This window comes from Arabidopsis thaliana, chromosome 3 (genome assembly GCF_000001735.4).
Source record: "Arabidopsis thaliana chromosome 3, partial sequence".
NCBI lineage: Eukaryota > Viridiplantae > Streptophyta > Magnoliopsida > Brassicales > Brassicaceae > Arabidopsis > Arabidopsis thaliana.
The window spans coordinates 23,189,244-23,214,118 of record NC_003074.8 but is presented as its reverse complement, the minus strand read 5'-3'; the positions used below and the strand labels follow the sequence as shown (position 1 = coordinate 23,214,118).

General features: G+C 39.1%; 5 protein-coding genes, 1 non-coding gene and 1 pseudogene across 10 annotated transcripts; 4 read left to right on the top strand and 3 right to left on the bottom strand.

Annotated features, from left to right (window-relative positions):
- Positions 1 to 52: 52 nt before the first annotated feature.
- Positions 53 to 2,832, bottom strand: BGLU7 (beta glucosidase 7). Of its 2 annotated transcripts, NM_116139.3 has the most exons (13): positions 2,578 to 2,832; positions 2,432 to 2,495; positions 2,302 to 2,354; positions 2,143 to 2,218; positions 1,976 to 2,047; positions 1,800 to 1,887; positions 1,485 to 1,728; positions 1,297 to 1,412; positions 1,002 to 1,228; positions 908 to 933; positions 737 to 824; positions 554 to 644; positions 53 to 468 (listed from the first exon to the last, which is right to left on the bottom strand). In NM_116139.3, the coding sequence occupies exons 1-13, from the start codon at positions 2,701 to 2,703 to the stop codon at positions 231 to 233; spliced, it is 1,509 nt and encodes a 502-aa protein (NP_191833.2). In that variant the 5' UTR covers positions 2,704 to 2,832; the 3' UTR covers positions 53 to 230. The 2 variants fall into 2 exon arrangements, with proteins under 2 accessions (NP_191833.2, NP_001327167.1); NM_001340171.1 differs by having other exon boundaries at positions 53 to 644.
- Positions 2,833 to 3,341: 509 nt separating this feature from the next.
- On the bottom strand, positions 3,342 to 3,412 carry AT3G62735. The gene has a single exon. It is a non-coding gene; the product is annotated as a tRNA-Gly (tRNA).
- A 1,173-nt stretch (positions 3,413 to 4,585) lies between these two features.
- AT3G62730 (desiccation-like protein) lies at positions 4,586 to 6,265 on the top strand. Of its 2 annotated transcripts, NM_116138.4 has the most exons (3): positions 4,586 to 4,990; positions 5,076 to 5,301; positions 5,697 to 6,265. In NM_116138.4, exons 1-3 carry the CDS (start codon positions 4,683 to 4,685, stop codon positions 6,114 to 6,116), a joined length of 954 nt encoding a protein of 317 aa, NP_191832.1. In that variant the 5' UTR covers positions 4,586 to 4,682; the 3' UTR covers positions 6,117 to 6,265. The 2 variants fall into 2 exon arrangements, with proteins under 2 accessions (NP_191832.1, NP_001327071.1); NM_001340170.1 differs by lacking the exon at positions 5,697 to 6,265 and having other exon boundaries at positions 4,632 to 4,990; positions 5,076 to 5,445.
- Positions 6,266 to 6,553: 288 nt separating this feature from the next.
- Positions 6,554 to 10,327, top strand: AT3G62725 (annotated as a pseudogene; the record flags this gene model as incomplete). Its single annotated transcript has 1 exon — positions 6,554 to 10,327.
- An 803-nt stretch (positions 10,328 to 11,130) lies between these two features.
- On the bottom strand, positions 11,131 to 13,087 carry XT1 (xylosyltransferase 1). Of its 2 annotated transcripts, NM_001035840.2 has the most exons (2): positions 12,922 to 13,087; positions 11,206 to 12,823 (listed from the first exon to the last, which is right to left on the bottom strand). In NM_001035840.2, the coding sequence occupies exon 2, from the start codon at positions 12,791 to 12,793 to the stop codon at positions 11,411 to 11,413; it is 1,383 nt and encodes a 460-aa protein (NP_001030917.1). In that variant the 5' UTR covers positions 12,794 to 12,823; positions 12,922 to 13,087; the 3' UTR covers positions 11,206 to 11,410. The 2 variants fall into 2 exon arrangements, with proteins under 2 accessions (NP_191831.1, NP_001030917.1); NM_116137.3 differs by having other exon boundaries at positions 11,131 to 13,086.
- Positions 13,088 to 13,395: 308 nt separating this feature from the next.
- Positions 13,396 to 16,545, top strand: AT3G62710 (Glycosyl hydrolase family protein). Its single transcript, NM_116136.3, has 8 exons — positions 13,396 to 13,839; positions 13,939 to 14,134; positions 14,222 to 14,312; positions 14,403 to 14,530; positions 14,612 to 14,960; positions 15,053 to 15,238; positions 15,443 to 15,689; positions 15,905 to 16,545. Exons 1-8 carry the CDS (start codon positions 13,560 to 13,562, stop codon positions 16,378 to 16,380), a joined length of 1,953 nt encoding a protein of 650 aa, NP_191830.1. The 5' UTR covers positions 13,396 to 13,559; the 3' UTR covers positions 16,381 to 16,545.
- Positions 16,546 to 18,201: 1,656 nt separating this feature from the next.
- On the top strand, positions 18,202 to 23,854 carry ABCC14 (multidrug resistance-associated protein 10). Its single transcript, NM_116135.3, has 9 exons — positions 18,202 to 20,803; positions 20,881 to 20,967; positions 21,037 to 21,771; positions 21,860 to 22,024; positions 22,140 to 22,434; positions 22,517 to 23,037; positions 23,126 to 23,189; positions 23,274 to 23,513; positions 23,591 to 23,854. The coding sequence occupies exons 1-9, from the start codon at positions 18,392 to 18,394 to the stop codon at positions 23,689 to 23,691; spliced, it is 4,620 nt and encodes a 1,539-aa protein (NP_191829.1). The 5' UTR covers positions 18,202 to 18,391; the 3' UTR covers positions 23,692 to 23,854.
- The last annotated feature ends 1,021 nt before the right edge of the window (positions 23,855 to 24,875 follow it).

Here is a 24,875-nt window from a genome sequence, read left to right as displayed (position 1 = left end):
ACATGCCAAATTGCCAATATAGGTAACACATCATAATGGTTCGGTTGTAGTTTAAAAACAAATTTCGGAAAATAACAAAACAATATTCATATCCAAATCTTATGATGACCGACAAAAATCACAAGACAGTTTCATTATTCATATCCAAATCTTATCAAACCACTGAGTTTTTTTTCATACGATAGATGAAATGAAAACCAAACAAAACTAGGATGATTTAGTTAAATAGATTACAAGGACGAAGAGCCTGAGCATTTTCTCTGCAACTGAATAGTATCTTGAGAAGCAACATCAATAGTACCATTGAGGAAACCAGTGTACCAAGAAGCAGAGAGCTTTGGAGACCTCTTGCGACCAGGATCACTGAAATTCACATAGTACATTCCATAGCTGGTCATATATCTACCTATTAACTCATACAAATCAATCATCGACCATACAAAGTAACCTCTCGTGTCCGATCCATTCCTGATCAGTCAAAATATTTGTCAGGAATAAAGTCGATCAATGCTAGTATGATGAACTTGAAGATGAAGAAGGAGAGTTCTTTTACGTGATGGCGTTGTGCACAGCACCAATGTAAGCTTGAATGAATTCAGCTCTTGGTGTGTCTTGTAGCGTTGAACCATGTTTCATCGGTTTACCTGTTTTTTTTTTTGTGTGTTTTTTTGGTGTGAATTGAAGAATCTTAAGATCAAAAACAGAGCAAGTAGACAAAAGAGAATGAAGTTTGTACCATTTTCAAGAATGTAGATTGGAGGATTGTTATAGCTCTGCTTTATATGCTGAAGAATACCTTCCAGACCCCATGGAACAGCATCAAACTTCAAGAAAGCAAGAAGGATCAAACCAGAGCTTTTGGCCTGAATATATGTATTGTGTGTTCTGCGGATTTATTGGTCCTTACCTCGAATAATGAAGCATTCCCAGCGGCTGTCCAATGAAGAAGAGTTATATATCAACTAAAAGAGTTCGATCGAATGAAAAGAAACTAGGCTTACCGATCAGATATGCGCCAATGTCTGCAAAGAAGAGTTTGTTAATGCTGGTAACGAGAGAAGGTGCGGGTCGGTTTGTGACATAGAATGTGTTGTAGTGTACAACTCCTACAAAGTCAGATGATCCTTTCACTTGTTTTGACTCTTCTTCTGAGAAAACCGGTAATCTCGACCCCAAGGTTCTCTTCATTATATCCGGATAATCCCCAACTACCAAAGGCTTTAACATCCTGGATTACCAATTTAGTCATCAGATTTTATCCTCAAGTTACTGAAACAAAGAAAGCATTTTTCTCACCAGCCAAAGAGGAAAGCTTCAGCTCTTTCAGTTGCGGTTTCATCGTCCTTGGAGTCCGTATAAGGAGATAGCCCATAAGCATATATACTAAGGCCTACGGATCCTCTTTGCTTAGTCTGTACCATCATACTGTTTATGTTCATATGGGTTTAGGGCTTTAAGAGCGAAACAGAGATAAATGTGTATACCTTGTACTTCAGTTTATACAAATTTGAAGCAGAGGAGTGAGCTAGCAACATGTTATGGCCTGCAATATATGTTTCCGTACAAACATTTGCGGTAGAGTAATTCATAGGAGGACAATGTCCATACCTCATTCCGTCGCCATAAGAACCAATGGCGAATAAAGTAGCTTCGTTGATTTTAGTCCATAACTTCACATCCTCCCCAAACTCTCTGAAGCATACATCTGCAAAAGCAGTGAAGTCTTCTCTGCAATATAACAAATATTCTTTATTTTCTAGCCATATTTTTTATATCAGAATCTTTAATTGTCCTTTTACATGATTTTGCGGTTGATCCATCCTCCATACTCATCTTCCAGAGACTGAGGAAGATCATAATGGTAAAGTGTAACCTGTGGTTCAATTCCTGTTAAAAGGTTTACCAATATGTCTATCAGAACCCAAAAGCTATGAATTGGTTTTAGTTGCGATAAAGTAAAAGACAAAAACCTCACCATGGCTTCGTAGCTCTTTGATGAGATTCTTGTAAAACAATAGACCTTTTGGGTTAATGCGTCCTCTTCCATCTGAAACATGACACAGACAAAAAGGGTCTAATATAAGAGGTCAGAGACAACATTATTAGTTACTTGGAAATTAAGAAACCAAGAATAGGCGTTACTAGGTATAAGTCTTGACCAGGAGATAGAGAATCTGAATGATTCTAAGCCCATTTCTGCCATCAACATAACATCTTCCTGGACAATAACATCTATGAATGCAGGGCCAGAGACTTACGATAACTTGTTAGACAAGTAAACGGCAAAGAAAAGAAACTAACCTTGTATTTGTGATACCCATCACATGCTATATCTCCATTATTACTTCCACTATCTGCAATTTTTGAACAAGGATCTATAAATATTTCGTATACAAAGAATTTTAAACTAATTGAAACAAAAAAAGCTTACCACAGTGGGAGGTTGTATCCCAGACGCTAGGAGATTTTCCGTCTTCATCAAAAGCTCCTTCCCACTATTTCCACCAACATCATTCAGAGAACCAAAAAAAAAACTTAATTTTATAATCAATACAAAACACAGAAACAGAGTCGAACTTGGTAAGCAGAAGTGGCGGCTCCGAAGAGGAAATCATTTGGAAAATCGTTTCTAGTGAAGGCATCAATGTAGCTTGTCGCGGAAACGGTAACCACAAATACGAAAAATTGAGAGAAAGGTTTCATTTTTGTTTCCTCCTTTCGTCTTTGATTAATTACAAGACATGTTTAGTGTTTAGTCGTGTTCTTGGACTGTTTAAGTAGTGAGTGATAGGTGGATCTTTTCTATTCCATTTTCCACTCGTAAAAAGCGACAATATCTGTGACAGATGACTAAAAGTTTATCTTCTTTTCAGTATTGTATAGTCTTTATGATGTGTGACCGACATACATTTCCAAATTTCTGTAATTATAAACGTTAACTAATCTTTCATTTTTGGAATAAAAATTCTAATTGGTGGATTAAGAGTTTTTACCCCTTTCGCTTCATGCTAAGATAATTTGTATGTAGTAGATTGAAAGAGAAAGAGTGTGTGTTCACGTTTACCCTAATTTTATCTGTTTTGTAATTGCAAGCCTAAGCCCAACTAATGTATTTGGTTTGGTGAAAAAATTAATAATAAAGAAAGAGAAGAGAAGAGTGAGTGGAGTTTTGTGGTTACTTCTGGATTCATCTCTTTGTACTAAAGTTGGTGAAGACAAGACAGTGGACCCTTTCCAAAAGGAGAGCTGCCACATGATTCATGGTTACAAATCTCCAGCAAAAGTCAAATGCTCAATTATATAACTCGTTTTGGCAAGTGATAAGTTTTAAAATAAAAATTTGCGCATCCAGGGAATCGAACCCTGGTCAGTACCGTGGGAGGGTACTATGATACCACTACACCAGATGCGCTTCCGCATGCGTTACCTCAAACGGTTTTGAGATTGTTTTTACTAGTCGCAAATATTCAGATTTATGTTCCGTACAAAATTAAACAGAGTAAATCCAGATACATCATGGGCTTTGGGATGATTTAGAATTAGTTAGTAAACAAAACAAACAATTATGTTTAATCGAGATGTTATCTTCTGGTCACAAATTAAGCCTTCATTGACTAAATTAAAGTCCACTCCAAGATTAGGCCCATGAGCATCAGAAACGCAGTCCATTCCAAGATAAGGCCCACTAGTTTCTCATGCTAGTCTGTTAACGCAGATTTAAAAGAAATATGTACGATACAAAATGTGTCTGAAAATCAATTATAAATTTATAATAATGTACTTATAAAAACGTATATAAAACTGTAATGATTTCTGTTTATATTTTAATATTATTCAAAAATGTTGTACAAATACGACCAAGAATATTAATAGGTGTTAATCATATACTATACGATCATAATATTTACCCTCAATCTAAAAGGTAAAAAAACCTCTTGAATCATCAGGACCAAGTACAGTTCATTGACCATGCGAAAGCATAAATTATATTTTTCCAATGAAATATTTTTCATTCAGGAAAAGACTCTAGTTTTCAATTTCATGTCGAAATGCTGTCAAACACATTTTTCTTAGATAGATAAACTAAATATAAGTTTGATTTGAGTTAGTAAGTTAGATACATTCATACATAGATTGGTTGTTATAAATGACCACACTCTTGATTTTACTTTCTTGACAGGTGGTTGTAATTTCATTGACCACAAGTTATAATGCAGATATCGCTTAACTTATTAAGGTACGGTATCGATATTTTCATTTAGTCACCATCATAAGTTACCACGTCTTCTTCTTCTTTTGCCTTATCTTCCATACACCTACTTGGATCGGTTGAGAGTAAACATATAACATAACAAGGAGTCAAGGGCATATAGTAACGTGTGATAATAATATATATTTCACTGAATCAGGTATATCATGTTAATTACCTTACGTAATGACAAATGTCAAATGTTGTATGGTAGTTAGCAATATAGAAAAACTTGTTAATATTCCATTGATACCTAAATAAGCTATCAACTTAGTATTCACGTAATGTCCTAAACAATTCAATTCTAACCAACATTATAACTTAATATCGTTGAATTGTTAGACGAAAATAAAATTTGAACCCTATATAAATTGCTAAGTTCTTGCGTACATGCTTTGTAGACATAAATTATTAGAGAGACGAAAGGAAAAGCATGTTTAAACTCTGTCTCGTTCTCGTCTTGGTTATTGCAGTAGATGCAAATCCGGCTAAGTCCGGTTCTTGTAGTTGCTCCGGGAATATATCAGCGAGCGATGTCGATCGAGTTCATTTCGCGATGAACTTGGAGTTCACCGAGGCCGAGTTCTTCTTAAAAGGGGCTACCGGAAAAGGACTTGATGCCTATAACGCGACACTTGCTAAAGGCGGACCACCGCCGATAGGGGCCAAGAAAGCCAACCTTGATCCTATAACTAATCGAATCATCGAGGAGTTTGGTTATCAAGAAATCGGTCATCTTAGGTAAAACAATCAAATTCAAATTTTCCTTCAATAGTTGTTGTGCATGACCTTTAAAATTTTAAAATAAGTTACGATGATATTGAAGGGCGATTACGGATATGACGGGAGGAATTCCACGTCCGCTAATAAATCTGACGAGAGAGAATTTCGCAGTGTTTATGGATAGAGCGGTTGGACGCAAATCTAATCCGCGGTTTGATCCTTACGCCAACTCACTCAACTATCTCTTAGCTTCATATTATATCCCTTATGTTGGCCTTACCGGTTATGTCGGAACCATCCCTTACCTTGTCTACTTCAATATCAAAAAGGTAATCAACTATGATTGTGTATATATATTTTCGCAGGAGAAGAGTAATATGGTGCTACTGCTATTTACGGATTTATATTTGAAAATTCTGGCAACCCAAAAACCATACTATATAATATGTATCAAAACTAAAAGTAGTTGAAAGAAATATATTCATAATCTTACTTTCAAATTAGTTTAGATTTAAAATAGTTCTAATAGCTTACGCATAGTAAAAGCTTTACTAAACTCTATAAAAAAACAGGCTAATGCAAAAATACATGTTATAACAAAACATTTACATGTTATATATATACACGTTACAAATTATACTAAGGTACACGTTAAGCTACACTATATACACGATCGACATAATAATTTTCTATTAGTGATTATTAAGATATTAATGTATATCAGCTAGTGGCGGGTCTATTGGGGGTGGAATCGGGTCAAGACGCAGTGATAAGAACGCTTCTGTACGAGAGACAGAATGAGAAGGTGGAGGAATACGGTGGAGTCACGGTGGCTGAGCTGACCAATGAGATATCTAACCTCCGTAATGAACTCGGTATGTGCGGGATCAAGGACGAAGGCTTGTGCGTGCCGTTGTGGCTAGGAGCGGAGAATCGCACCACCAGCAACATCCTCTCCGCTGATCCTTACTCTCTCTCTTATGACCGGACAGCACAAGAGATCCTCAGGGTTATGTACGGCACCGGTGATGAGCACCGACCTGGCGGGTTTTGGCCGTGTGGTGCCAATGGAAGGATCGCTAGGATGTTTCTTGATGAAGGGTGTTATGGTGAATATTGCGTTGTATGTTCACATGACAATTAAAAGTTTCCATTGATACAATTCACTAGAAAATAAAATCGTGATTAAGATTGTAATAGTGATCTCATTAATTTAATACTGGTGATTATTAGTCCATGTATTTATTGCTATCGAAGTTTAATAAATAAATAAAACCGTGTTGCCATTTTTGTAAATTATTTTGGTGGGTCCCGATTTAAGCAGATTTGATGAGTAAAAAAAACCCGCAAATTTCTTGACTTTTTTGGTAGGATCAGCTAAATTGAGAAAATAAGAATTAGCTAAATGAATGGGACAGTAGAAAAGATAACAATTTCTTCCACTTTCCAGCAAAATATGAACCGTAACACGTTGAACTCAATCATTTCTAATGACGATTATGATGCTACACGTATGCACTACGGCGCGAGACGTATGAATACTTCATAAGAATCAAATCTAAGCCTCAAACCAGCAGGGGAAATAAAGTGGAGGAGCAAACAGTGAAATCACAGGATGCGGGTACGAAGCAGTCTCGGGGGTTGAAAGCAAGTGTGCAACCACGACACTATCTGCCTCGTGGCTCAAAGACCACCCACAAATTCGTCTCTAACCCATCTACAAAAGTCGTACCGGACCTTCCTTCAAGGTCCACCCATTCCTAGTTTTTATGTCGAGCTTCTTCTGGAATGTTCGAGGTTTCAATAAAATTACTAAACATTCCGTAGTGAAGAACTGGATACAAAGAGAATGATTTCAGTTTGGTTGTCTACTAGAAACAAGAGTTAGAGAAAGTAAAGCAGAGAGTATTGTCAGGAAAGTATTTCAAGACTGGTCATTTCTATCTAACTATGATTCTCATAGATTAGGTCGAATTTGGGTAGTGTGGAGTCCAAATGTGAGATTAACGCCGTGCTTTACAAGTAGTCAAATGATCACTTGTTCTGTTCAGGTGGAGGGTACAGACAATGAGTTCTTCTGCTCATTTGTTTATGCATCTAATTTTGTGGAGGAGAGAAAAGTCTTATGGGAAGATCTGCGAAATCATCACGATTCTCACCCATGTTTAGGAACAAACCGTGGATGATTTATGGTGATTTCAACGAAATTTTAAAAGGAAGTGAGCACTCAGGTTTTAACACTCAATCGATTCTTACGCCTGGTATGAGAGATTTTCAAGATGTCTTTCAATACTGCTCTCTCAGCGATCTGCAATCTCATGGGCCTCTGTTTACTTGGAGTAACAAAAGGGATGGTGATGAGCTCATTTGTAAAAAACTAGACCGTGTTCTAGTAAATGATAAGTGGTCCACATGTTATCAACAAGCTTATGGAGTTTATGAGGCAGGAGGCTGTTCTGATCACCTTCGCTGCAAAATAAAAATGGGAGCAGATAAGCCTATCATTAGAAAACCTTTCAAGTTTACAAATGCTTTGGCTACAGATCCAGATTTTCTGCAGATGGTTAAGAATTACTGGGACACAACAGATGCTCTTTATCACTCGACTTCTGCTATCTACAGGTTCTCGAAGAAGCTCAAAGCTTTGAAACCAAGCATCAAAGCTATGAGTAAGAACAAGCTTGGAAACTTAACGAAGAAAGTGAAAGAGGCTTTTACAGATCTATGTCAAAAGCAACTGGAAACTCTAACAAACCCATCAACACAGGCCATAAGAAGTGAGTCAACAGCTTATTTTCGTTGGTTACATGTGTCAGAGTTGGAGGAAAAATATTTGAAACAAAAATCAAAACTTCACTGGCTCAAAGTGGGGGATGGAAGCAATAAAGCTTTTTACAAGGCAGCAAAGGTGCGTGAACAGCGGAATTCAATTAAGGAGATCACTCGTTCTGATGGCACAACTGCGGATACTCATGAGGAGATCAAGAAGGAAGCTGAAAGTTTCTTCCATGATTTTCTTGCACACAGGCCAGCCCAATACCAGTGTATACCACTCGAGGAGTTGAGAGATATCTTTCAATATCACGTTTCAGAACCGGATGGAGCAGTGCTGATTCGTGAAGTTACCGAGGTAGAGATTAAGGAAGTGTTGTTCTCAATGCCATCAGATAAGTCACCTGGTCCGGACGGCTATACTGTGGAATTTTTGAAAGAGACATGGTCAGTCATTAAACCCGATTTCATTACAGCGGTTCACTCATTCTTCAAGTATGGTTTCATACCTAAAGGAGTGAACACCACTATACTGGCTCTCATTCCAAAAAAGAAAGTGGCTAAGGAAATGAAGGATTATCGCCCCATCTCTTGCTGCAATGTTATCTACAAGGTAATCTCGAAGCTCATCGCTAACAGACTGAAACTCATCCTCCCAGATTTTATTCTCCCTAACCAGTCGGCTTTTGTTAAAGATCGACTTCTGATGGAAAATGTCCTCCTCGCTTCAGAAATAGTTAAGAACTATCACAAAGAAACAGTCTCCTCTCGTAGCTCAATAAAGATTGATATTTCAAAGGCTTTTGACTCAGTGCAATGGCCCTTTCTACTCTCAACGCTCACTGCCATCAACCTTCCACCGAAATTTATCAAATGGATAGAACTTTGTGTTACCACAGCATCTTTTTCTGTACAAGTGAATGGTGAATTAATGGGTTTATTTCGAAGTGAAAGAGGTCTTAGGCAAGGCTGTGCACTATCTCCGTATTTGTTCGTGATTTGTATGAATGTGCTCTCTCACATGCTCAATAAGGCTGCCTGGGACAGGAGGATAGGGTATCACCCGCAATGTCAACATCTCAAGCTCACACACTTGTGTTTTGCAGATGATTTGTTAGTTTTCACCGATGGCAAGAAAAGTTCTATAGAAGGAATTCTTCAGATCTTTGGTAAATTTGCAGATTTCTCCGGTTTACAGATTAGTCTCGAGAAGTCGACCATTTACATGGCTGGAGTGAAAGACAATGACAAAGCAGACATTCTTCACAGTTTCCCTTTTGCCTCAGGCGCACTACCTGTTCGCTACCTAGGCTACCATTGCTGACAAAAAAGATGACGACAAGCGACTACGGTCCTCTCGTTGAAAAAATCAGAGTACGAATAGGTAAATGGACGGCGAGACACCTCTCCTTTGCGGGTCGTCTACAACTCATTAGTTCGGTAATCCATAGTCTAACCAACTTTTGGATGTCTGCGTTTCGTCTTCCAAGTGCCTGCATCAAAGAAATCGATAGCATTTGCTCTTCTTTTCTCTGGTCTGGCCCCGAACTGAATACAAAAAAGGCTAAAGTAGCATGGAGTGATGTTTGCACACCCAAAGATGAAGGAGGGTTAGGCATCAGATCTTTAAAGGAAGCGAACAAGGTCAGTTTGTTAAAACTCATTTGGAGGATGCTCTCGTCTACTTCTTTGTGGGTTCAATGGCTGCGATTATATCTGCTGCGAAAGGGTTCCTTTTGGTCTATCAGTGGGAACACAACTCTAGGATCATGGATGTGGAAGAAGATTCTTAAACACAGAGCTTTAGCTTCAGGTTTTGTGAAGCACGACATTCACAATGGCAGCAATACATCGTTTTGGTTTGATAACTGGTCAAAGATAGGAAGGCTGATTGATGTAACAGGTCATCGGGGTTGCATTGACATGGGAATCACTCTTCACGCCTCTGTAGCTGAAGCGGTTGTGAACCATAGACCAAGACGCCACCGACATGATACTCTGCTTCGAATAGAAGACGTCATTGCCGAGGTGCGCCACCAGGGACTTACTTCGGGGGAGGATACAGTTTGTTGGAAGGGAAATGGGGACATTTTTAAACCGTGTTTTAACACAAAGGAGACCTGGGCTGCAACTAGGGAACCAAAACTGAAAGTCAACTGGTATAAGGGTGTTTGGTTTTCACATGCAACGCCTAAATACTCAGTTTTAGCTTGGATAGCGATAAAGAATCGTCTAACTACGGGAGATCGGATGTTAAGTTGGAATGTGGGAGCTGACTCTTCGTGTGTGCTCTGTCACCACCTCGTGGAAACGCGCGACCACTTGTTCTTCACATGCCCTTACTCAGTAGAGGTATGGTCTACACTCACACGGAAGCTTCTTTCTCAACATTTCACCAACCGCTGGGAAGCTATTCTAAAGCTCTTAACAAACAAGTCGTTGGGGCACGAGGTTCTGTTCTTGACAAGATACACTTTTCAGCTAACTTTCCACTCTCTTTGGAAGGAAAGAAATGGCAGACGACATTGAGAAGTGCCGCAGGCTGCAGCTCAAATGGTTCGTTTCCTTGATAAGCAAGTCTGAAATAGGATCTCTTCCATTCAAAGCCAAGAAGACAAAAAATATAATGGTTGTATGACATGTTGGTTCGGTTCCAGATAGTGTGGCTCTCTACATATTCTTTCTGGCCTTATTCTTTGACTCTTGTATCTAAAATTTATAGGCACAAACGTTGCACTCGTTGTAAACCAGTTTTTTTTCGAATAAATTTTAAATTTTATTAAAAAAAAAAAAAAAAAAGAAGAATCAAATCTAAGCCCACAAATAAGATATTATTTTAGTGAGCCTACATATATTTGAAGAGAAAAAATATTTTTGCAAACCACTTAATAAATAAACTATTGTGTCATATACTCCTGTGACTCATGTTTGATTATAGATAATAGTGACAAATTATCGTCGTGCATTCCACAAAGGAGGCGGTGTTGGAGTTATACACGTGATTTAAATGTAATCTCCAAAAGAAACTTCAGAGTAAAAAAACTACGAACGCAATAATTCACCAAAAGAAATTATCTCTGAAGTGTTTTGATTCGTTTGTCTAAAGGAAATTATCCCAATTAAACCATTGATCACTATGTACACTCCACATTACAACGCAACGACGTTTCAAACTTTTCAACTAATATTCTATGCATATGCATATGCTATAATGTTAATAAGAGGAACGTACGTAAAACCAAAGAGTATAGGGTGTACAAGACTAATATTCTGAAAATTACAGGTAAAATTGTAATTGTTGAAAAATCTTTAGCACACACAACACAAGCATAGCTAAAGGCTAAACCAAAAGTCACGGGAACAAAGGTAGTAAATATCCTAAAGTTACAAAAACTCATATACATGTAGTATGTCTGTCTTAAGAGAGTCTACAAGGAAATCATATCCAAAAGTGATTGTGATGAATTTTTATTTGTTATGCTAAAGAGATTATGATGAAATAACGTCTACAATAAATCATTAAATACTCCATACACGACTCCACCATGAATGGGAGATCAAAACAATTAAGTAAACTACAAACAAATAAAATTGAATAAAACAAATAAACGTGTGTCCCCTAAACGCAAAATTAAAAGATACAAAACAATATATCCTCTCACTCACTCACGTCGTCGTCGTACTAAGCTTGGCCGCTTTGAACGGCGGATGAAGCAGCCCAAACTCGTCCTTGGCATCGAGCGGCCTATCCGTCTGATTGCGCGTGGGTTTCACGCGCCGGCTCCCAAGCGATTTATGCGTGAAACCATACATTTGAAGGATCTGATTGTCTCCGAAATTAAACGCTCTATCCATCTGCCGTAGACACCGTTCCACCGGATAATCTCCAAATTTCCCGCACGGTTTACACCCGACGAAATGCGTAACCAATGGCCACCGATGGTCTCCAAAACCCGGTTTATGATTCTCAATCATCTCCTCGTACCGGTCTACCAAAATCCCCCAATAACCGTGCAAGTAATAACCACTCTCTAGATAAACTTTGCCTCCCCATTTCTCTCTCTCCGTCGCCAGCAGATAAACCATCGCCGATTGATCGTCAGCTTCGAAAGCGGGTCGGTCTTTAAGTTCCCGGGTCAAGACTTTACCCGCTTCTTCTCGGATCTTCCCTTTTGGGCCCATAGGAGCCCAAGCGTCAAGAAGATCAAGCGACCACTGTGAGTTCCTGAGCAAGAAACTTCCCGTGTTGAGACCAATCCAATTCTTCTGGTCATAAACCATCTCGTTCCAACCATGCATCACCAAGTTGTAATCTTTGTACCTCTCCCATGGAAGCTCGAACACCATGTCCGTGAACATGGCATCACTATCCATCCACCATAGAAACTCAATCTCAGGATGTGACAAGAGTAACTTCCTAATCAACGGAAGCTTAGCCCAGAATCCAGCCATCTCAGCATCGAGCAACGCCATGTTGTAGAAGATCTCGATTCCGTGTATTCTACAGTAATCGATTTTGTTCTTAATCGATTTCAAGAGGTAATGGTCTCCTACAGGATTCTCACACGGTTTAGGAGCTGAACCTGTGACAAGAAGAACCCTAGGCTTGTTTGGCGCCACGAAATTAGGGAAGCTAGGGTTTTGTTTGAGCCAATCACGTCTCTGCTCATCCCAATCAGAGATCTTGGGACCAAGAGAATAAGGTTTATTAGTCCGGTCTCGAGATTTCTCTTCGTCTCCTTCATCAACGAATAGCTTGTTGATATCGAAGGTCTCGTAGCTGTTACCACCATTTCCTCCGTCTTCGGACGACGTCGTTTTGGAAGAGACCTCGACGAGGACACGGTGAGGCTCGCCGCGTTTACGCGTGTAGAAGAAATGCTCACGGATCTCCTCGATATCTTTCTCCGGCGTACCAAACTTACCGGCTCCGATTGTGCCACGTAAGACGATGACGGTGAGAACGAGACAAAGAATCGTCACTTTCCCTTGACGCATGAATCTCTGTAATCTCCGAAACCGATGCGCTCCTATACACTTCTCTATCATCTTCACGCAGATCTGGTCTCGATTCGAAATCTAAAAGAGAGGATCAGAGGGAAATCTAAATAAAAATGTCTTCTTTTTATTGTAATTTGTAATGACGACAAGATTATTACGCGTTTTGGAATTTCTACCTCGTTAATGGAAAGGAAGGATCAACGAAGAGATTTATTAGATAAAGCTTCAGAAAAAGCATTCAATGAAGATTTAAATTTGGATTAAACAAGTAAACAAAATATATTTATTTAATAAAAATATTTGAATTTTTGGAAATGTCAGACAGAACATGCCTGCCTGTCTGTCTGGGACGCGTTAAAACTTGGTGCGGCGGATCAGTGTAGTGAAAAAAACACTAGTGGTAAAACACTCTTCAGATATAAATTGGGCCTTAATAATCTAAGCCCATTTGTTTGGTTGATAACAATCTAAGCCCAATTAAAATGTCGGCCTAAATCACGGGTAATTTTTGTTTTCCGTTAACAGAAAGCGGTAAGTTGTTAAACAGAAAACGACTGGCTTGGAGCTCACACAACTGTCCGGATTAAATTAGTTATGTTTCCGTTTTTGTCTGTTGTAAATTTAGTGCGCCAACCGATTATAGACGCTAGATATTTTTACCGTTGGAGATTAATTAACGGCCTTTCGTAAGTAAAAAAACAAACTGTATATGATCTGTTCTTGTTTATTTTTCAATTCAGGATTTAGAAAGATCATTATATCTTTTTAATCAATATTCTGAATTCTCCCTGGTTAAGGAGGAGGGTCTCCGTTAATGGCGGCGGCAATGTTCGGCGTCAGGAGCTTTTTCTTCTCGGCGGTGATTGTGATACTGTTCGCCGGCCGTTATGGAGAAGCCACCGCAGCTGACAGAGGATACATTAAGTACAAAGATCCTAAAGTAGCGGTCGAAGAAAGAGTAGAAGACTTGCTGATACGTATGACGTTACCGGAGAAACTTGGTCAAATGTGTCAAATTGATCGGTTCAACTTCTCACAAGTTACCGGTGGTGTGGCCACTGTTGTGCCAGAAATCTTCACAAAGTACATGATCGGTATGTGTGGTGCAACATCTTGTTATATATCGAATTTTTGAATAACTTTTTTTTTTTTGATAAAGCTTATAATTGAATTGGTGTACGTACGAGTTACAGGAAGTGTTTTGAGCAATCCGTATGATACCGGGAAAGACATAGCAAAGCGGATATTCCAGACTAACGCGATGAAGAAATTGAGTCTTTCGACGAGGCTCGGAATCCCTCTGCTTTACGCTGTTGACGCGGTTCATGGCCACAATACTTTTATTGATGCAACCATTTTCCCCCACAATGTCGGACTTGGTGCCACTAGGTATATATGTAAATGAATCATATATAAATAGGTTATGTGAAATGCTGTTTCAAGGCATTTGACGGTTGTCAATCTGTGTTGCTGTAGGGATCCTCAACTTGTTAAAAAGATTGGGGCTATAACCGCGCAGGAAGTAAGGGCAACAGGAGTCGCTCAAGCTTTTGCACCTTGTGTTGCGGTAATTATGTAGAAATTCTACAACAGAAATATAGATGTCGATGTATAATAAACCTTTCTCATTCGTATTGGAAAAAAAATGGATGAACAGGTTTGCAGAGATCCTAGATGGGGAAGGTGTTACGAGAGCTATAGTGAAGACCCTGCAGTTGTGAATATGATGACCGAAAGTATCATCGATGGATTACAAGGAAATGCTCCTTACCTCGCTGATCCCAAGTAACCACCAAGAACTAATACTGAAGTTTCGAAATCTACATTTTTATTTAATCTAGTTAACTAACGTGAAAACGTGGTTAGGATTAATGTGGCTGGTTGCGCCAAACATTTTGTTGGGGACGGAGGCACAATAAATGGAATCAATGAGAACAACACTGTGGCTGATAACGCTACTCTCTTTGGTATCCATATGCCTCCGTTTGAGATAGCAGTGAAGAAAGGGATCGCATCAATCATGGCTTCTTACTCTAGTCTTAACGGTGTTAAGATGCATGCAAACCGTGCAATGATCACTGATTACCTCAAGAACACTCTCAAATTCCAAGGCTTTGTTATCTCTGACTGGCTCGGAATTGATAAGATCACACCGATAGAAAAATCAAACTACACTTACTCCATCGAAGCTTCTATTAATGCCGGCATTGACATGGTTGGCCCTTTTCTTTACTTTTCTAATTTTACTCTCGATCAAGAAACTGATTCTTGATCGAGATATTTAAAATGTGGAATCTTGTTGCGTAGGTTATGGTTCCATGGGCGTATCCAGAGTACTTGGAGAAATTGACAAATCTAGTGAACGGAGGATACATCCCTATGAGCCGCATCGACGATGCTGTTCGAAGGATCTTGAGAGTCAAATTCTCTATCGGTCTCTTTGAGAACTCATTGGCAGATGAAAAACTTCCCACTACTGAGTTTGGATCTGAGGTAAATTCAGAAGGACACAAGGTTTTGTACTATATACATAATTTAAAAACTTTATTAAATAAACTTCTTAAAGAGTTAAAAGGAAAAATCTATATAATATGGACAATGTGTGAAATAATAAAATCATGAAGATACCATCAAATTAAGTAAAGCATTTCGTCTTACTTACCTAACTATATATGCTTTAATAATACAATGTTGTAGGCTCATCGAGAAGTAGGGAGAGAGGCGGTGAGGAAATCAATGGTGCTTCTAAAGAACGGAAAGACAGACGCCGATAAAATTGTGCCGCTCCCGAAGAAGGTGAAAAAGATCGTTGTCGCGGGACGACACGCTAACGACATGGGATGGCAATGCGGTGGCTTTAGTCTCACTTGGCAAGGATTTAACGGAACCGGTGAAGATATGCCCACTAACACGAAACATGGACTCCCTACCGGTAAAATAAAAGGTAATTTAGAATGTCAGAGAATATTAATCCGTCACACATGCATGCATTATAATATCTTGGTTTCCCGGATCTTTCCAAAAAAAACCTTGATGGAATCAAATACACATTAAATCTTTCCAAACTTGATGGTGGCCCGGATCTTTCCAATTATATTCAAGGTTTAACTATATTGACATATTCGTTCTAAAATGTTATTTCGAAACATATATATGTAGGAACCACCATATTGGAAGCCATCCAGAAAGCAGTAGATCCCACTACTGAGGTTGTCTACGTGGAGGAACCAAACCAAGATACAGCGAAGCTTCACGCCGACGCAGCATACACAATTGTGGTCGTCGGAGAAACCCCTTACGCAGAGACATTTGGGGACAGCCCCACGCTGGGTATAACCAAGCCAGGTCCAGACACGCTCAGCCACACGTGTGGTAGTGGGATGAAGTGTCTAGTGATCCTAGTCACTGGACGTCCGCTCGTGATCGAACCTTACATTGATATGCTCGATGCTCTTGCAGTCGCATGGCTTCCCGGAACCGAAGGACAAGGAGTTGCTGATGTCTTGTTTGGTGATCATCCCTTCACCGGCACGTTGCCTCGCACGTGGATGAAGCATGTTACCCAGCTTCCGATGAACGTTGGCGACAAGAACTACGACCCTCTCTACCCCTTCGGATACGGAATCAAAACCTAAATCAATAACGTACGATAACCATGTATTTATATGAACAATGTAACTGTAACACTTTCCCGATCAATATTAATTAAATTTCTGTTACATATATGCAATCCTATGTTAGAAATTCCATATCAAAATTGAAAGAAACCTACAACAATATACATAATGTGGACTATGGCCATGAAACGTAACATTTAACTTGTTCACGATTTGATGACCGATCATGCCTATCTCATTATGGGCTTGAGCCCACTCCTTCACCTTTGTTTGCTTCGAAGATGTGAAAGCAAGAAGATTCTCATTTTGAGTTAAAAAATCCATAAGTCTTTAAGGTTTTTGTGAAAATGGAGAGAAGACAAGAAAGACCACGTGACGGCGAAACAGGTCCTACCTAGCACCATGCAATGTCGGATGCTGAGATGCGTTGATATTTCATGGAAAAGGTGCTTTTTATAATAATAAAAAGATAGCTAACTGTTTGATAAATGGTACAGAGTATAAGATTTGTGTAATTAAAACGTTAAGTTTGCTCTCCTAAATCTATTAATTTTTAAACCAAAAAAAAAAATCTATTAATTTTGGGATGACTTTCATAAATAAGAATTAATGAAAAATATCCCATTACGAGGGAACATATAGTCGCTCTCAGTCCTATTTTCATTCATACGCAGAAGGGAAACGGATATACAAAAAGAGACAAGTCGGCTTTTCATATAATGTGATCAACAACGATGATGATGATTAATATCATGTGTTTAATTGAATATCCTGAACTGTAGTAAATCAAACGAGAGCAATAATATGTAGATTTGTTGGTGTCGTAGATGTTTTTAAAGAGAATGTGCATTTCAAAATCACTAGCTAGGCCATAGGTGATATATAGGTCCAAAAAACTTCTAGGTTATAGACAAAACAATGGTAGCAATAATGCATAACCTTTTGTCCGATGACAGAAACGTTTGGTGATTCTTCAGGATCTTAAACACGTGAGGAAATTATTTTGTAATTCACTAAAATTCTCTACAATTTTCACTTGGTTCGAGGTTTGTTGTTGAGATAATAATTAATCAATTTCTATGTACAAAGCATATTCTCTACTCCAATGTCATTTTTCTTTTCTTAATTTAGTAAAATTTTAAAATAGGATTAGAGCAATAGAGCTCATAAGAGAATCTATGTTCGTTTCCATAAATACATAAGCATAGATCCAAGGACATATGCATTGGTTCCATTCATGATAAGGTCACGCATGAACTACCATTTTTATACGATTACATTGATCGAACAAAAACACCTTACCTCATTTTAGAGTTCAAGCTTAATCTTCCAACGGGAGATGTATTGGGACTTTAGGATTGTTATATTTGTTAAAAAAATTTGAATAATGTTAAGTTTTCAATTAGTCAAAAATAGCTAACAAAGCAAGGCTAAGAAGATAATTGACCATGCTATGATCAGAATGTCGTTAGTATCAAGCTATTAAACACTCTTTAATGGATTGTCAATTTTAATAACAAAAAGAAAAACCCAAGAGACTGAAACTAAACGTCACATGACTCACATGGTCCTTGGATACGAGTTATCAAACAAGGAGAGATCTCAACACTTGAGTCCAAACTAATCTTGTATAGAAAGTGACATCCATTTTCTCTACTCCCACTCTCTCAAGTCCAAGTTAATTATTCGTTTCCACTCAATTTTCATAACTGATTTCCTCACACGTGTCATGCAGAGACAATACATTCACATCATTAAATTACTAATTTAGCTACTGATTAGAGTCGTATTTTTGTCTTCTTTTTCTAGTCGGCTATAAGTAATCAATATGAAAGCAGCCTTTGATTGATATCATTATCAATCTTTTCAAATGTTTAATACTTGTAAAACAATTAATAATAAAATACAAGTTCTTCTTGCATCACACAAAACATTAAAGTTGATAACAAACCAAGAACGATCATAAATACTAGTAATAAATTCAGAGAGATAGTATTATCTTCAAGTTTATCATCTTCAGAGAGAGACGATGCGGTGGCTTTCTTCTACGTGGCTCTCCGATCTCTCTTGCTCTTCATCGTCCGTCATAGAACCGTCTTCATCTCTTCCCGCTCCAATCCAATGGCTAAGATTCATTCTACTCTCTCCTTGCCCACAACGACTTCTCTCCTCCACCGTCGATGTCCTCTTCCTCCTCATCCTCTTCTTCTTCGCTATCCAAAAACTCTGTTCTTCATCGTCTTCAAGAACCAACGGTGAAGCTGACATCACTAAACCTCTACTCGGAAGAAGAACACGAACCAGAACAACCGGTTTGTTCAAAACGACAGTCGTGGTAACCATTGTCCTGTCGTTTTGCTCTCTCGTGCTCTGCGTTTCGGCTTTTTTCACCACTCGGACGAAATTAAAGCTCGTTGATACTCTGTTTTGGCTAATCCACGCCGTTACTAACGTCGTCATCGCCGTTTTAGTTCTCCACCTAAAAAGATTCGCATCTCCGTCTCATCCGTTAACGTTACGAATCTACTGGGTTTTCAATTTCGTCGTCACAACTCTCTTCACCGTCTCCGGAATTCTCCATCTTCTCTCCGACGATCCCGCCGCCGCGAGTCTAAGAGCAGACGACGTCGCTTCGTTCATCTCCTTCCCTTTAACCGCCGTTCTACTCCTCGTCTCCATCAAAGGATCCACCGGAGTTGTAGTAACCACCAGCAACGTCACAGCTCCGGCGAAATCAAACGACGTCGTTGTAGAGAAATCCGAAAACGTTTCACTATACGCATCAGCATCGTTTATATCGAAAACTTTCTGGTTATGGATGAATCCGTTACTAAGAAAAGGCTACAAATCTCCATTAAACCTCGACCAAGTTCCGACTCTATCACCGGAGCACAGAGCAGAGAAGCTCGCGACGCTCTTCGAATCGAAATGGCCCAAACCTCAAGAGAACTCGAGAAACCCCGTCCGTACAACTCTAATCAGATGTTTCTGGAAAGAGATCGCATTCACGGCGGTTCTAGCCATCATCCGTCTCAGTGTCATCTACGTCGGACCAGTTCTCATCCAAAGCTTCGTCGATTTCACTTCCGGCAAAAGATCATCGCCGTCACAGGGTTACTACCTCGTTCTTATCCTCCTAATAGCCAAATTCGTCGAAGTGTTATCTACTCATCAGTTCAATTTCAATTCACAGAAGCTAGGGATGCTTATAAGATCCACTCTCATAACAGCTCTCTACAAGAAAGGTTTAAAGCTAACCGGCTCTGCTCGTCAGAATCACGGCGTTGGTCAAATCGTTAATTACATGGCCGTTGATGCTCAGCAACTTTCTGATATGATGCTTCAGCTACACGCAATCTGGCTCATGCCGTTGCAAGTAGCTGCGGCTATTGTGCTTCTTTATAACACTCTTGGACCTTCTGTGGTCACTACTGTTATCGGTTTAACCGGAATCTTCGTGTTTATTCTCTTGGGAACGAAACGAAACAATAGGTATCAATTCAGTTTGATGATGAATCGTGATTCACGGATGAAAGCAACTAATGAGATGCTTAATTACATGAGAGTGATCAAGTTTCAAGCTTGGGAAGATCATTTCAACGAGAGGATTCTCAAGTTTAGAGAAATGGAGTTTGGTTGGCTATCTAAGTTTCTTTATTCGATTGCCGGTAACATTATCGTGCTTTGGAGCACACCGGTGTTGATCTCGGCGCTAACTTTCACAACCGCGGTTTTCTTGGGTGTCAAGCTTGATGCAGGAACGGTTTTCACCACAACGACGATTTTCAAGATTCTTCAAGAACCGATAAGGACGTTTCCGCAGTCTATGATCTCTCTTTCGCAGGCTATGATCTCTCTCGGAAGACTCGATGCTTACATGATGAGCAGGGAGCTATCGGAAGAGACTGTGGAAAGGAGTCAAGGGTGTGATGGGAATGTCGCTGTGGAGATCAAAGATGGAAGCTTTAGTTGGGATGATGAAGATGACGAGCCTGCAATTGAAAACATCAACTTTGAAGTTAAGAAAGGAGAGCTCGCTGCGATTGTTGGGACCGTTGGTTCAGGGAAGTCTTCATTGTTAGCTTCAGTTCTTGGCGAAATGCACAAACTTTCAGGCAAGGTTCGGGTTTGTGGGACAACTGCTTATGTAGCGCAAACTTCGTGGATTCAAAATGGAACGGTTCAAGACAATATCTTGTTTGGTCTTCCTATGAATAGAAGCAAGTACAATGAAGTTCTCAAGGTTTGTTGTTTAGAAAAAGATATGCAGATTATGGAGTTTGGAGACCAGACTGAGATCGGAGAACGCGGAATTAACCTTAGTGGAGGGCAGAAGCAGAGGATACAACTTGCGCGAGCGGTTTATCAGGAATCAGATGTGTATTTACTTGATGATGTCTTTAGCGCGGTGGATGCTCATACCGGTTCAGACATATTCAAGGTGAGCACTTAAATTATCAGTTAAGTTCATCAAAGTCAAAAGCTGAATCTTGTTTCTTTGTGATTATGTTTCTGCAGAAATGTGTAAGGGGAGCATTAAAAGGAAAGACTATCTTGCTAGTAACTCATCAAGTAGACTTCCTTCACAACGTTGATCGCATCTTGGTACGGTTAGATGGAAGTAAAGATTAAAACTTGTTGAGTGGTTTGCTAATGAGTGGTTCCATTTTACAGGTTATGCGAGATGGAATGATTGTGCAGTCAGGAAAATACGACGAATTAGTGAGCTCGGGGTTAGACTTTGGGGAATTGGTAGCAGCGCACGAGACATCAATGGAGCTAGTTGAAGCTGGCTCGGCATCAGCCACTGCAGCAAATGTGCCAATGGCATCACCAATAACACAGAGAAGTATTTCAATAGAGTCTCCCCGTCAACCAAAATCACCAAAAGTACATAGAACTACTTCAATGGAGTCTCCAAGAGTACTTAGAACTACTTCGATGGAGTCTCCTCGTTTAAGCGAGCTAAACGATGAAAGCATCAAGTCGTTTCTCGGCTCCAACATACCAGAAGATGGATCAAGACTGATCAAAGAAGAAGAAAGAGAAGTAGGACAAGTGAGCTTTCAAGTTTACAAACTCTACTCAACAGAAGCTTATGGCTGGTGGGGAATGATACTTGTTGTCTTCTTCTCTGTGGCTTGGCAAGCCTCTTTAATGGCCAGCGATTATTGGCTTGCCTATGAAACATCAGCCAAAAACGAGGTTTCATTCGACGCTACAGTCTTCATCCGCGTCTATGTCATTATCGCTGCTGTTTCTATTGTTCTTGTGTGCCTCCGGGCATTTTATGTCACTCACTTAGGCCTCAAGACTGCTCAGATCTTCTTCAAACAGATTCTCAACAGTCTCGTGCATGCACCAATGTCATTCTTCGACACCACGCCATCGGGAAGAATTCTCAGTCGGGTTAGTAGATAACTTTCTCCATTTAAAATCTAGAAAACCAGGGAGATTTCAACTTAAAGATAGTAATCTCTATAATATGTTTTTGCAGGCATCTACTGATCAGACCAATGTGGATATCTTTATCCCGTTCATGATAGGACTAGTGGCCACAATGTATACTACTCTTCTCAGCATCTTCATAGTAACATGTCAATACGCTTGGCCTACTGTTTTCTTCATAATTCCGCTTGGATGGCTTAACATTTGGTACCGGGTAAGTGGCTAAAAGAGATTATATTATTTGTTTCTGATTATATTATTAAAAGAGATTATATCATTCTGCTGTTTCTACTGTTTTCTTCATCTGATTGAGTTTTTGGATCCAACAGGGATATTACCTCGCATCATCTCGGGAACTAACTCGTCTTGACTCAATCACCAAGGCTCCAGTAATCCACCATTTCTCCGAGAGCATAGCCGGAGTGATGACAATCAGAGCTTTCAAGAAACAGCCAATGTTTAGGCAAGAGAATGTGAAGCGAGTGAACGCCAATCTCAGGATGGACTTCCACAACAATGGTTCAAACGAATGGCTCGGGTTTCGGTTAGAGCTGATTGGGAGCTGGGTACTCTGCATCTCGGCTCTGTTCATGGTCATGTTACCAAGCAACATTATCAAACCAGGTATGAAGAAGAGTGACTAAGCTTGTTTTATAGCACAACATTAGTTTTCCTTGTGATGATTTTTTCTTGGGATTCAATGCAGAGAATGTTGGGCTATCACTTTCTTACGGACTATCGCTGAACGGTGTTCTGTTTTGGGCAATATATCTAAGCTGTTTCATTGAGAACAAGATGGTTTCTGTTGAGAGAATCAAACAGTTCACTGACATTCCCGCGGAAGCGAAATGGGAGATCAAAGAGAGCCGTCCACCTCCAAATTGGCCATACAAAGGTAACATACGTCTCGAAGATGTCAAGGTACGATATAGACCAAACACGCCTCTTGTGCTCAAGGGACTTACAATAGACATCAAAGGAGGAGAGAAGATTGGTGTAGTTGGCAGAACAGGAAGCGGCAAGTCGACTTTGATTCAGGTTTTGTTTAGACTTGTGGAGCCATCTGGTGGGAAGATAATCATCGACGGAATCGATATCTGCACTTTAGGACTTCATGATCTAAGGTCAAGATTCGGTATCATTCCTCAAGAACCTGTTCTCTTCGAAGGAACCGTAAGGAGTAACATTGATCCAACAGAGAAATACTCTGATGAAGAAATCTGGAAGGTTAGAGGTTTAAAAGATTAAACCTTTTTTATTCGATTCTTGATCCAACATTTTATAAAATTTGTTCTGTTATTTCTTTGGTTTATAGAGTCTCGAGCGATGTCAACTTAAGGATGTTGTTGCTTCCAAGCCCGAGAAGCTCGACTCTCTCGGTGAGTTAAAAGTTACTTGTTTTGAAACTTAATTCACAGATGTTACTTGAGATGATCATTAACATTGGTGAATATTTGCCACAGTGGCGGATAATGGCGAGAACTGGAGTGTTGGTCAAAGACAATTACTGTGTTTAGGAAGGGTTATGCTGAAACGAAGCAGGATTCTGTTTCTAGACGAAGCAACTGCGTCGGTTGATTCGCAGACTGATGCTATGATCCAAAAGATCATCAGGGAGGATTTCTCGGACTGTACCATTATCAGCATTGCTCATAGGATTCCAACAGTTATGGACTGTGATCGCGTTCTTGTCATAGACGCAGGTAACAAAACAGAACATACAAGTTGTTTACCTTTTTGGTTGATTAGTGGAGTTTGTAACGGTTTGTGAAATCTGCAGGTAAAGCGAAAGAGTATGATAGTCCAGTCCGTTTACTGGAGAGACAGTCGTTGTTTGCTGCATTGGTTCAAGAGTATGCTCTCCGATCTGCCGGAATATGAGACCACTTCTTTTTTTTTTGCTTTTCGTTTCTTTTCTTAGTAGTCAACTTTGTTGACTCAACTAATATGAATATGAAAACACCTTGTCTTTATAATTTAGTTGAGAATTGACGGTTTATGTAGATTTAATAAGATTTCAATAATCACAAGATTCCTTTGGCAATGCTCTATTGTTCTTCCGAATGCTTTGATTTTTTGGTTAAAAAAAGTCTTTTAAAACTCTCTGCTCGATATTTGGATTAATTTAGTTTTAAACCCTAAATACCAGGAAAATTAATTATACAGGTATATGAAACCAACATACTTCATGTATGAAACTAAAAGACTTAACTATCTTTCGAAAATATGTCGACCAATCTAGACTCTAGAACATAAACCGTAAGCCAAAGATGAGCAATTCGAACATTAGGAAAAAATGTAACTAGAGTTGATTCGATTTAGATATACGAGACTTACGACTGGTCATAATGTAGTCAGTGTTGATTCAATCAGAATCTTGAGAAAAGATTCTGAAAATACATAGAAAGGAGCTCAATTTTGGTCGGCAGAGATTCCGTACTGAACATTCCGACGAAATAAAACGATGTTAACAAGTATCATTTCTATTTTTTAACGCTTTTCTTTTTCTGCACATTATCCGGTTTTGGATTAGATCAAATATACTTATAATTAATCTTTTGTGGTTTCACTATCGATAGATTTTATTGATCCACACACACAAGTTACTCTTTCCTTTTTCCTCACGGCTTGTTTGTTAGGTCACGGGATTTAAATTTGGATCACTGCGGCGATTACGTGCATGACGCTATCGGAACATATAAAAGAAATAAACTGTTTTTTTGTCCATTATTTCACCAAACTGTAACCAAAACCGAATACAAATTTAAAGAACATTCTCTGAAGAAGCTAAAAGTTTATTATTGATTTCATCATGTAATTTTCTATTGGTATCGCTTTGCCTTTCTGTTTGCTTAAAAGCAGGTAAGTGTTTATTATTGATTTTCCAATTTATTAATTATTTTCACATTTTAAAAATGAAAAATAAAAACAAAAAAAATCCCAAAAAAAAAGACTGAAAAAGTTAAAGTTGAAAAATAAAAAAAAAGCAATTTGAAAAAGGGAGATGAATGAGCTGGCCACGACTTCTAGCGAAGTGTAACTTCACTGGCTGTTACATCATTTAT

Bases quoted from the DNA above. Each gene is read 5' to 3' on its own strand.
- BGLU7 (NM_116139.3), bottom strand. From the start codon at position 2,703: ATGAAACCTTTCTCTCAATTTTTCGTATTTGTGGTTACCGTTTCCGCG. The intron at 2,355-2,431 runs GTAAGCTTTTTT...CAAAAATTGCAG, and splicing joins GGATACAACCTCCCACTGTG to ATAGTGGAAGTAATAATGGA. The intron at 1,413-1,484 runs GTATACACATTT...ATGATGGTACAG, and splicing joins TGTATAAACTGAAGTACAAG to ACTAAGCAAAGAGGATCCGT.
- AT3G62730 (NM_116138.4), top strand. From the start codon at position 4,683: ATGTTTAAACTCTGTCTCGTTCTCGTCTTGGTTATTGCAGTAGATGCA. The intron at 4,991-5,075 runs GTAAAACAATCA...ATGATATTGAAG, and splicing joins CAAGAAATCGGTCATCTTAG to GGCGATTACGGATATGACGG. The intron at 5,302-5,696 runs GTAATCAACTAT...AATGTATATCAG, and splicing joins TCTACTTCAATATCAAAAAG to CTAGTGGCGGGTCTATTGGG.
- XT1 (NM_001035840.2), bottom strand. From the start codon at position 12,793: ATGATAGAGAAGTGTATAGGAGCGCATCGGTTTCGGAGATTACAGAGA.
- AT3G62710 (NM_116136.3), top strand. From the start codon at position 13,560: ATGGCGGCGGCAATGTTCGGCGTCAGGAGCTTTTTCTTCTCGGCGGTG. The intron at 14,961-15,052 runs GTTGGCCCTTTT...CTTGTTGCGTAG, and splicing joins TTAATGCCGGCATTGACATG to GTTATGGTTCCATGGGCGTA. The intron at 15,690-15,904 runs GTAATTTAGAAT...ATATATATGTAG, and splicing joins CCCTACCGGTAAAATAAAAG to GAACCACCATATTGGAAGCC.
- ABCC14 (NM_116135.3), top strand. From the start codon at position 18,392: ATGCGGTGGCTTTCTTCTACGTGGCTCTCCGATCTCTCTTGCTCTTCA. The intron at 22,025-22,139 runs GTAAGTGGCTAA...TGGATCCAACAG, and splicing joins GGCTTAACATTTGGTACCGG to GGATATTACCTCGCATCATC. The intron at 23,038-23,125 runs GTTAGAGGTTTA...TTTGGTTTATAG, and splicing joins CTGATGAAGAAATCTGGAAG to AGTCTCGAGCGATGTCAACT.